This window comes from Silurus meridionalis, chromosome 18 (genome assembly GCF_014805685.1).
Source record: "Silurus meridionalis isolate SWU-2019-XX chromosome 18, ASM1480568v1, whole genome shotgun sequence".
Lineage (NCBI taxonomy): Eukaryota > Metazoa > Chordata > Actinopteri > Siluriformes > Siluridae > Silurus > Silurus meridionalis.
This window is the reverse complement of record NC_060901.1, coordinates 2,926,013-2,938,512: the sequence shown is the minus strand read 5'-3', so window position 1 is coordinate 2,938,512 and position 12,500 is coordinate 2,926,013. Positions and strand designations below refer to the sequence as shown.

The following is a 12,500-nucleotide window of genomic DNA, read 5'->3' as shown; positions in this document are numbered from 1 at the left end:
GCAAATGGGGATTAAACGTGGGATGGTCAGGTGTCTACAAACTTTTGGACCTCCCCATTGTTGCTTGTATATAACAAATTGATATTTTTGGTAACTTTTTCTTGAGTTGAAATCACATCAAAATATGAAGAACATTATGTGCTCCATGCTCGCAGTCTTGAACTCACAACCTTCTGATCAGAGGTCTAACCTCATTAATGCATCTTTAGCCATTAAAGGATTAACTGCAGCTATGAAACAATATAAGAGCAAGAAAGTGGGTAAAAGAGAGTTTGTGTGTTTTTTTCTTACTCTGTGTGTGTGTGTGTGTGTGTGTGTGTGTGTGTGTGTGTGTGTGTGTGTGTGTGTGTGTAGTGTTAACACGTGTAAAAGTGCAGCCGTAATGGTTTCTACCAGCTGTGACTTTTCCCAGGAGGACATTAACATCGTCGTATAAAACCACGTGCTGCATCAAAACCACCGAAAATGCTGTTACGTGTAAACACCGGGTGCGTGTGGACTTCCCACATGCTCGCACAATCTCTAAAAAGGTCAGGCTGAATCAGCGTACGTGTCTGTATACACACACACACACACACACACACACACACACACACACAACACAACACAACCTGTAATTAGCATTAATTACAGCATCAGATTGAGCGAGAATCCTCGTTTTCAGTCACAATCCTCTTAGTTCATGAATAAAAACGGCCTGAAAGTGGACGGATGTGTTTCACATTCCATAAGCAGAAAACATCTCAGCAATGTTCAACAAAGGTGGCCGAAGTTCATCGTCGATTTCATAAACGTTTAATGTGATCGTCAACGTGATAAAAACGTGTAATTCTTGCGTCATTTTCCAACAACTATATGATCAAAAACTAAATAAATAAATGCTGAAAAGCTACAAAATGCAACATCTTCTATCTGTAGTGTGCATTTTGGTTTGTCAGAGGAATATACCATAGTGCTGAAACTTCCTTATAGACATCTTAACCAAATACAAATTTTTTTACATAAGATTTTTTCTACCTATTTAGTGTTGGATCAGTTTTTATCAGTATTATCTGAATCTGAAACATTAATCTTAATCTGAATCGAAATCCTCAATCGAAATCCTCAATCGAAATCTGAATCATTCTCAATCTGAATCTGAAACATTAATCTCAATCTAAATCTAAATCCTCAATCGAAATCTGAATCCTCAATCTGAACCTGAAACATTGTTCTCAATCTGAATCTGAATTATTATTCTCAATCTGAATCATTCTCAATCTGAATCTAAAAACATTATTCTTAATCTGAACTGGAATCAATCATTTCAATCTGAATCATTCTTATTCTCAGTCTGAATCATTATTCTCAATCTGAATCTGAATCATTATTCACAATCTGAATAATTCTTAATCTGAATCTGAATCATTATTCTTAATCTGAATTGGAATCAATAATCTCAATCCGAATCATTCTCAATGTGAATCTGAAACATTATTTTCAATCTGAATCTGAATCTGAAACATTAATCTCAATCTGAATCTAAATCCTCAATCTAAATCTGAATCCTCAATCTGAACCTGAAACATTATTCTCAATCTGAATCATTCTCAATCTGAATCTAAATTATTATTCACAATCTGAATGATTCTCAATCTGAATCATATTTCTTAATCTGAATTGAAATCAATAATCTCAATCTGAATCTTTATTCACAATCTGAATAATTCTCAATCTGAATCTGAATCATAATTCTTAATCTGAATTGGAATCAATAATCTCAATCTGAATCATTCTCAATGTGAATCTGAAACATTATTCTTAATCTGAATTTGAATTATTATTCTTAATCTGAATAATTCTTAAACTGATTCTGAATCATTATTCTCAATCAAGCATTTTGATTTAAATCTATTGGTCACTATGATATTTAAAAGTAACATTTCCTAAAGTTTTTTTCTTAGTCATCATCTACATTTTTATCCATGGCATTTGGCAGGTCCTCTTATCCAGAGTGACGATATCATTTTATAGAACTGAGAATTAAGGGCCTAGTTTAAGCGGCCCAGCAATGACATCTTAAAGGCGCTGGGATTTGAACACACAACCTTCCGATCCAACATCCAACACCTACAGCAGATCTTTAACCTCATTACTAATTTAATCATTGAAGTGAAGGTGTTTTTTAGTTTAGTTTGAGAGCACTCTGTGACTCTGTGACTCTAAGTTGGACTACAAAAAAAAGGCATAAACCCAACAGCAAAGATGATTTAATCATATATTACAATTGACTTAATGACAATTATTGAAATTTCAAAATTGTGACAGATCAATTGTTTAAACTTCAAATCTATTTTTGACTTAATTTTTACTTACACTAAAATATTCTTCCAGCCGTATGAGGTTTCTACAAAGTTGGAGTCTTTAGATGAAAATAAAATGTTCCTATCACTTGTACATGGAGACCCAAACTTGTTCCAGCATGACAATGCTCCTGTGCACAAAGCCAACTCCATAAAGATCTGGAACGTACAAATCTGGATGTCTGTTTTCTTATTCAAAGTAATAAATGGAATACACACCATTTAGTGATCTGCACTGTTACACAATACATTATATGTACTATTACATACGTGTCATGTATGTTCAGTATGTGTTACACTGTTCAGTAACAGCTAAAAGAAAGTGTGCAGTTACAAAGTCACAAACGAAAAGCTGCACAATGAGTTCGTTGTAGTGAAGTAGTGTAGTACCTGCTTCTACAGAACACCCAGTCATTTCACTGGAGTCGAACCTCGAGCTCCGTCTCTGTGGCATTTCCCCTTAATAGCTTCAGCAAGTCATCTAAGGACTGAATTAAACTTCAAATGCCTCACAATCACTTCATGGTCCACTGAACCATAAAATGGACACACACTTTCTCTCTCGGTTTGCGCTTGCAGAGACATTCTGTAGAATCTCAACATCGTTCTTTACAAGTGGAGCGCTTTTTTTTTTCATCTGTAGAGAGAAGTACGATATAAACTCTGCTGTTATAATGAGCTCCACTCTTCTGGGAAGAAGTTCTTCTAGATTTTGTGATCAGGTGCTGGTGTCTGTAAGGTGAAGAGGCCTGGGGTGAAGTCAGTTCACATTCATCTCAAATGGCTCAGGTCAGAGCTCTACAGCAGGCCACTCGAGATCTTCCAGTCCAACATGAAAAGCAAATCTTCTTGGAGTGGATTTTGAGTGGCCTGGTATAGAGCTCTGATCTCAACCCTGTTGAACATAATAATATTGTGATTTGAAGGACATTGTTAAAAAAATGTACCCAGTATTGATTGATACGATATTTTTACTCTTTACGAATGTTATAATTGGGACGTTTTTGAATATTCGTACTTCTTTAACAATCGTAAATCGTAAATCTTCAGTCGAACGATTATCGATTTTTTTTAGCAGCTAATAAAAAGCCATGAACTGTAGGAGTGAAGAAGTGGGAGTGTGTGTGGGAGTGTGTGGTAAAAAAGCAGAATATTCAGGACACATTCCTCAACTGAAATGTTTCTGAAATCGTGGTTTATGGATGTGGTGAGGGAAGACATGCAGGTTTGGTGTGAAAGAGGCAGATGTAGAAGACAGGGGGGTATGGAGATGGATGATCCGCTGTGAAGACCCCTAATGGAAGAATCCGAAAGAAGAAGAAGAAGAAATGTTTCTGAAATCCTGGACTGCTTTATACCGTAACGTGAAACTGTATTGAAACAGTAGCTGGTCACCTCACAGTAGAAACCGGAGCCCAGGTTCTACAATATCGCCTACTTACTGTCAAGCATACCAGAATATCCAGTGGAAGAGCTAGCCCAACCAACCCTCGTTATTATTCTGCTGCTCTTTCAATCACACTATCCTGCTCTGTGCTCGTAGATGACTTGCTGCAGAAACGTTGCAGGAAAATTCATGCCTGTTCTAGTGTCTTCCTGAGAACAATCAGAATAGCATTCCAGGATAGTACCATGAAGAAAGTGCAGATGAGCCAAAGTTATGCATGATGTACAGCCATAACCGTGTTAATAGCACGCAGGAGGAGATGCTGTTTAGCTTCGTCCACGTAGCCAGCGGTGCTCACAAAGAACCAAACTCCCTTCAAACTTTCAAAATGTTTCAGACTGAAATAACGCCAGATGAGATTATAGCTCCAAGTCTAGCCCTGGTCCTCTTACCCAAAGGAGGACAGTTGGCATGGCAACAATGTTTAATTGTCTCCAAAAGACGCAGAGGTGGACAGTGTGTGTGTGTGTGTGTGTGTGTGTGTGTGTGTGTGTGTGTGTGTGTAAGAGAGAGATATAGGGATGAGCTTAATATATGCAAAATGTTCTTTAGAGGGCAGTTCCTTTATGCAGAGTGGTGCAGATATGGATTTTATATATTAAAAAAAGAGAAAAGGATTTGAGTGCTATATTGCGTTTCCATAGCAACACGGTCAAGCACTGAAGTCTGGGTCGAAAGGTTACTTTGAGCTTTTACACCATTCTGCGTCTGCACAATAATACTGAGTAACTGTAGTGAAATCTGGTGGAATTTTGAATGTTGTGTTCCATTATAACATATACGTATACACTAGTACACGTTTCAGGCGAACTGCAAGCTTGTTTAGTCTCCGTTCAACCCAACTACCTGCATGTCTTCCCTCACCACATTAATAAACCTCCTCCTTGATCTTCCTCTTTTCCTCCTTCCTGGTGTCTCCATCCTCAGCATTCTCCTACTGATATACCCCATGTCCCTCCTCTGCACATGTCCAAACCATCTCAATCTCACCTCCCTCACCTTGTCTCCAAAACGTCCTACATGCGCCGTCCCTCTAATAAACTAATTTCTAATCCTGTCCATCGTCGTCACTCCCAATGAACATCTCAACATCTTCAGCTCTGCTACCTCCAGCTCCACCTCCTGTCTTTTACTCAATGCCACTGTCTCTAAACCATACAACATCTCAGGTCTCACCACAGTCCTATAAATTTTCAGTTTCACTTTAGCAGATACTAATAATAACAGTATAACAGTATAATAAGTGAGAAATCAGACATTGTTCAGGCTGATATTTTTGAAGTCTGCTGCAGAGGTACCTGTGTGGGGTTATAAAGCTCCTGCAGCGCATTTCTCGAGCCTCTCCGACAGCAGCCCTCTGTTGCAAACGGGTTCCGTCTCATTACTGCAAAACAAACAGAGAGGCAGACGGTTAGTCAGGAAATCAGACCCAGACTGCTAAAGTCTGAGTTAAAGCAGGGAACTCGTGCACAGTAGAGATTATGATCACAAATCCATCTTATCAGTTAGATTTCCACATGCACCCCAACAAATAACACATCAAACACAACGCAAACAATGTCAGACCAACACAAGTGACACGGAAAGACAGCAAACTCGGATTTCGGTTTTAAGATTTTGGTTATTTCTCCTCAATGTAGATTTGTAGACGGTTTGTAGACACCTGACTATAATATTGTTATGTGCTTTCTAAACATTCCATTCCATCCCAACCTCCGCTCTTCTGGGAAGATATTCCACTAGATATTATGGAGATTTCTGCTCATTCAGACACAATGTTGTTAGTAAAGTCAAGTACTGATGTATGTGAGGAGGCCTGGGGTTCAGTCGGCGTTCATATGTTCAATAGGGTTGAAGTCAGAGCTCTATAGCAGGCCAGTCAAGATCTTTCACTCCAACCCTTATATCTTCATGGGCCTCACTTGGGGAACATCTTTGGCTCTCCTAGTTTACGCGAAAGGAAACTTTCAATGCTACTGCATCCAAATATACCACTATATGCACCTGCAGGCTTCCAACTTTGTGGTAACAGTTTAGGAAAAAAACACATATGGCCTAAAAAGTTTGTTTTCCCAATATTTTGTTCATACAGTTTATTTCTGAAGGAATTTGAGTAACTGAACTTGTATACACATCTGAAAAAAACCCTCCAATTCCATTTTGATTTGTTTTACGGTGGTTTTCACCGGTGGCCTCGTTCATTATTAACTTCACTGTGTAGAATATTAAATACTTTACCTCCAAGCATATATCAGAACATACATTCTGACTTTTTTAAGAATATCTCATGGGTCTCTAAAGGGTCTCATGGATAAGCTGTCCCTCATCTTTTCATTTTATAATGAATTATACCTCTCTGTGTGTCAGGGCCCCACTCTTTGTTTATGCTAAGCCAAAAATATTACATTCTAGGTTCTGCTTTTTACAAAATTGCAGTTGATTTGAAGAACAGAATACGCACTTTTTTCTACATCGCAGCCGTTGAAATTCTTTCTTCGCATTTCTGGGGCCAGACAACAATATCAGCCATCATATAGCAACCCCAGAGCACAGACAGTTAAGGGCCTTGCTTATGGGCCCAATATTGGCGATACTGGGGGTTGAAACTCTGACCTTCCAATCAGTAACCTAGAGCCTTAATGACTAAATTACCTCAGGTGATTACTCATCATAAATAGGTGATTACAGATGCTCCCCACCTTACGAACGAGTTACGTAGGCGTTCGTAGCATGAATTTGTTCGTAAGTTGTTTCTGTGTTCATTACTGACAACGCAAATCTCCTAGTGATGTAAGAGTTATAAATACTATCAAATAAACAATTAAATTTACTAAAACAAATCGGAATAATCGAAATACTGTATACAATAAATATAAAAATGTACTGGCCCGAGTCCAGTGCGCATCAAGTAGACTCGTTACGGTCGTCGACTAGCAAGTGGCGGTTCTCCTTCACTTTGAATTTTTACGAACAAATTTCACTTTGAGGACAGGTTCGTTCGTATCTGGGAAAACTGTTAAAGTAAATGTCCGTAAAGTGGGAACGTCTGTACTAATACTTATAGGTTATTCCACAGTTAAAACCTAATTATTTAATCAAAAATGGCAGAAAATAAATAGTACAAAATCTGATTAATAAATGAATCATTCATTGAAAAGTAAGAAAATTCAGTAAAGCTTTCTTGTAAAAATGGTTATAAATATCCTCCATGTTGCACTGATTTTACAGTAAGATTATTATTTTATTTATGCCTATTCAAACTAATATAAACTTTCCAGTCACTTTTAAAAAAACACCTGTAGCCATGATCATCATGATTTTGCTGCCATTAACCAGTTAGACCAGATTGTCACAGAAACTGGACAATTTAAGATCTTGGGAATGTGAGTGGAGCCTCATATTCCTGTTTTTCCAGCCAATGTTGTGTTCTTCTGCTGTGGTTTAAGAACGGTTGTGCATTATGAGATGCTTTTCTGCTCACCGTTTGTTTGTAAAGAGTTACTGCCATTTTCATGAACAAGGAATTTCCATTGCCTGAGATTCCATTTTACCCATTTTAATGCTTCCTGAGAATTGGAGGAATTTACAATTTTGTGAAGCTCATTAACCTTTTGCTGTATATCCCAGCTATTTTTGTGCTTGTTGTATTAGCAAATGTCTGATGTCCATGCTTTTGAAAGCCCACCTTACACCGAAAATATTAAGTATTTTTGTTCTAGATTGTCCCCAAAACCATCCACTTTAAAGCAGAATATAGAAATGGACGATTAGTGTACATCCAAATGCAAAATATTAAAACAGATCGGATTTTATTCCTTTGTTTTTCTCTTTATTTTTCCTCAGAAACATGATCATTGAAGAGTATGCTAGTCTTCATTCACCCATAATATTTATTGTAATTGAAACATAGTCATAACCACCAACTCTTGTGCAGACTTGAATTCAATTGTCAGTTTGGAGTTAAATTCTTCATGGTCTAGAAGGTTGTTTTTTTCCCTCGTTAAAATGAATGGTTTCTATTATTCAAGATTTAGTGATGGAATTTGAAGGCAGGAACAGAATCATGACAAAGATCGTCATGATTCTTCCACTTTCTGCATTATAAACAGGGTTTATTTCCATTGGGATTCGTAAAATTTGTGAAATGCAGTAGATCTTATATACTGATTTACTATTAATACTAATTATGATGTTACTAATGGAAGTCTGCATTAGCAATTAATGCTACATGTATAAATTTTAGACATGCAGAAACCTTCCAACAGGAAGGAAATTAGATTGTTTTCATATCATTATATATTATTTCTACTATCAGTGTGTTGTAATTCTGTCTGTATAAAGAACCTGAAAAACCTGGCTATGTGCTAGCTAGCTAAACTACCTCAGCTACTAGCTTGCCCCGTTCTGTGAGTGGATTTCATAATAATCTTTCATTTTCTCACAACATTTCCATCTTGAACAGTGGTTGTAGAGATGTGTGTAGCAAAATAACGCCTTTGTAGCATGTGTACATTTGATGTTCTTAAATTACGAGATTAGCAAAGCAAGCTAGTTAGTGTCCTAGCCTCATAGCCTACTCTCAACAGAGAACAAACCAATTTCATGCCCAACTTCATTTTCTTCCTAATTGATCTCTACATGTTTAGAAGATCTTGAGTGAACTGCTGTAGACCTTCGGCCTCCTCACCTCACCTACATCAGTATCGAACACCTTTGTAGCTGAACACTCACACAATCTCACACAAATCTCCACAAGCACACTCCAAAATCTAGTGGAAGATCTTTCCAGAAGAGTGGAGGTTCTTATAAAGGCGAATGGGGAGTGGATTAAAAAAGATCCCCAGCTTACACTCACAAACGTTCGTCTATGTAGTGTATCTACTTTAGTATAAACCTCCTGTGAATAAGCTTCAATAATGCATGACATTTCAATATTAAAATAAAGTAATAGCCGTAATATTTGAGGAAATATCATGCCATAACCTTCCAGAGGAATATTCCCTCGTCACCACTACAGTTCTTCAGTCTGGTAAGAGCAAAAAGTAAAAGTTTCATGCAGAATTCACGTGAATTCATTCATGAAAACCCACAAGCTCACGTGTGGGAATGGATGTCTGAGTGCATCTGTGTATCAGATTCACCAATAATGAATAATTAAAGCATGTTAATGTTGAATGAGGCGTTTGGTCTTAACGAGTTTGTATTGTGGTTTACAGTCAGGAGTCACAGAGACACAGTCCAGTGAAGAAATAACGATTTCCTCTGAAAGCTGCCTTCCTGTTACACTGATACACCATCAACACTTACACTTACAGTTCAATTATCTCTTTCTTTCTTTCTTTCTTTCTTTCTTTCTTTCTTTCTTTCTTTCTTTCTTTCTCTCTTTCTTTCTCTCTTTCTTTCTTTCCTTCTTTCTTACTTTCTCTCTCTCTTTCTTTCTTTCTTTCTTTCTTTCTCTCTTTCTTTCTTTCTTTCTTTCTTTCCTTCTTTCTTTCTTTCTTTCTTTCTTTCTTTCTCTTTCTTTCTTTCTTTCTTTCTTTCTTTCTTTCTTTCTTTCTCTCTTTCTTTCTTAATGCAAGTGATGACAAACTTAAATGCAGAGTTTCTGACTAAAATGTTTTGGACACACGTGTATGTTCCTATAGTTTCTATGCAACAAACACACAAGTATGTAAGAGTGAACGAGTGGATGAAAGTTCTGTGGAGTCCAAATGAGACATTTTTGTCTCCAACAGAAGATCTTGTATAAGTTGGAGAACTGGAGAGAAGATCTGATCAGACTCCTCACCCCCACACTCACACATGGAGGTGGACGTTTAATGGTTTGGGGTTGTTATGGAAGATTCCGGAAAGTGAAAGGATTCCTGAACCAATATGGCTCCCATTCCATACTTTACTATACACCATGTAATCCAGTCTGGACTGTGGCTCACTGGAACAAGGGAAAAGGGCTCTTCTCAGTTTTGGCACCGAGGTGGTGGAATGAACTTCCCCAAGATGTCCAAACAGCGATGAGTGAAGACCTTCCTCTTCCTGAAACACTTCAACTAGCAAAAACATTTTTTAAAGCGTACATCTAAGCTTACGTCCAGATTCTGTAAGTGTTATTCAGAGAGCAGACAGACGTCTGGAGTGATATCTATCATGGAACAACCTGCCCAGTCATCGCACTGAAATCCTATTGAACTGCTCCGGGATAAACAAGAAAATCCCCGGCTGGTGAAGAACATCTTCAGCGAGTTTTACAAGAGAAACAAAAACTAAAGGACGATTTGTGAATAAAGATCAAATCTCCACGTTATATATTTGTTTGGTCAAAGTTAATGTTACATGCACATCTCTCAAATACTATAAAACATCCACAAAACTATAAATCGAACAAAAGTACGGTGTTATAATTTATTTGATGAAAATAAAACAGGAAAAAAATTTATTTGAAGATGGTTATTAATAGAATTTTTTTTCCATACACGCATATCGCTGCAGCTATAATGTTCCCAGGTTTTCATTCCACAATCCGTTTGTTGTGTCTAGTCAGAAGGAATGCAGGACAGGATAAATGAGTGGAAATGATGAAGATGGAAGAAGAAGGAGGAATGAACAACATCTAATGATGATGGAGTGGAAAGAGGGAAGAGGGAAGAGAAATGGGCTTCTACATTCATTACACAGAGAACAGTTTACAGCCCATTAGGGCTAAAAACACTAAAAGACAAGGCCCTGTGTGTGTGTGTGTGTGTGTGTGTGTGTGTGTGTGTGTGTGTGTGTGTGTGTGTGTGTTGAAGGTAGATTCCACCAAAAAAATATGTAATTCTTGGCTGAAGCCGAGACACACGATGGGCTGAAAATTTATATTAATATTTTTTTTATTAATTGCCCTTTAAACATTTTTTTGTATTTATTATTCTTCATATTTATGCTTCTAAATGAAAAAAAAAGCTAAAAAAAAATATTCTGGTGAGCCACGGGTACGCAATAGATCCATCCCTGAATTGCAAAAACAATTGAGTGGGTTTTTTTAATCATTGCTCATGGTGATAATAAGACGTCTATATTTATTTAAACCTTCTGATTTTCAAAACAGAATCTGAAAAACAAACAAAGAAACAAAAAAAAGATGTAGTTTCCAGTTTATTAGATGCTTAATGTCTAAGTTACGTGTAACTCGGTGTAGCTGAACAATTTGCAAGATTGCTCTGCTGCTAGCTAAAAATGCCTCTGCTGCTTAAAATGCCCCTGCTGCCTCTGCTACTAGCTAAAAATGCCTCGGCTGCTAGCTAAAAATGCCTCTACTGCTAGCTAAAAATGCCTCGTCTGCTAGCTAAAAATGCCTCGGCTGCTAACTAAAAATGCCTCTCCTGGTAGCTAAAATGCCTCGGCTGCTAGCTAAAAAAAGCCTCTCCTGCTAGCTAAAAAAAGCCTCTCCTGTTAGCTGAAAAAAGCCTCTCCTGCTAGCTGAAAAAAGCCTGTCCTGCTAGCTGAAATTGCCTCGGCTGCTAACTAAAAATGCCTCTACTGGTAGCTAAAATGCCTCGGCTGCTAGCTAAAAAAAATCCTCTCCTGCTAGCTAAAAATGCCTCTCCTGCTAGATAAAAATGCCTCGGCTGCTAACTAAAAATGCCTCTGCTTTAAAAATCCATTGAAGCATCTTCCCTGAAGAGTGGAGCATATTATAAGAGCAAATGGTGACTAAATGTGGAATGGGATGTTCAAAAAGACGGCCATGTGTCCACAAACATTTGTCAATATACTGTGAATATAAAAGTTCCCAAATACAGCTAGTCCCCATGTTACAATGACTTAGGATTTTTCGATCTTATGATGACGATATGTTACTTCATTCTGATGACTATTCTTTAAAACTCCTGAGTAGGTTGGCCATGTTCAGAATCAGCGATATTTTCAAGCTACGATGGTGTCATTGTAGCGCATCTCCGTCGTAAGTCAGTATTTCATTACTTAATTTATCCACTAGAGGGTGCACTAGAGTGGAAATCTAGTAAATGAAGGATTCCTTGTAAAACTTAAAAAAATTTTTTTTCCTGATTTAGAAGATCCTGAAGGTTGTTTGTTTATTTATTTATTTAAAAAATATATATTTTTATTGGAATTTGAGAGTAATAATTGGAACAATTTGTTTGACGCTCCATTAGCATCGCGCTATAACGCCCGGCCCATCGCCCACAGGGTTTCAGCCCGAATGACCCAAAAAAATATTTTTGCTTGATCTTCTGCCCGAGCTGAGAATACACCCGGTGTTTGTGATTACACCACAGTCCGGTTAAAGACATGTCCTCACCCTGCACATGGTTAGCAGACAGTTAGTTTCCTCCCGGGTGATAAAAACACACCATCTCCAACCATTCATCAAACACACACTGGGGTACAGGGGAATTAGTTCATGGCTATTTATCCTTCACACGGACACACACAAGAACAGATTACTTTCATCAAAGCACACACACACACACACACACACACACACACACACACACACACACACACACACACACACACTTTATAAGCACTGATGGATGAATGTACAAAATTCACAATCTAGCCAAAAGTATATGGACACCCATCATTATTCCAGCCATATGTGGTTCTTCTTCTTGAATGTTACCACACAGTTGGAGGCACACAGTCGTGTTTCACATCTCTGGATGCGGGAGAACGAAACATTTCATTCAGGTTGGATTAGGAAACCTGTT

At 37.8% G+C, this 12,500-nt stretch overlaps 1 protein-coding gene across 2 annotated transcripts in view; it reads right to left on the bottom strand.

Annotated features, from left to right (window-relative positions):
- The window catches only part of chst11 (carbohydrate (chondroitin 4) sulfotransferase 11), a 55,369-nt gene that overhangs the window by 18,957 nt on the left and 23,912 nt on the right, over positions 1-12,500 (bottom strand). For both annotated transcript variants that reach the window (XM_046874176.1, XM_046874177.1), the window contains exon 2: positions 5,088-5,173. In XM_046874176.1, coding sequence (XP_046730132.1) covers positions 5,088-5,173 — 86 coding nt within the window. The remainder of the gene's footprint in view (positions 1-5,087; positions 5,174-12,500) is intronic.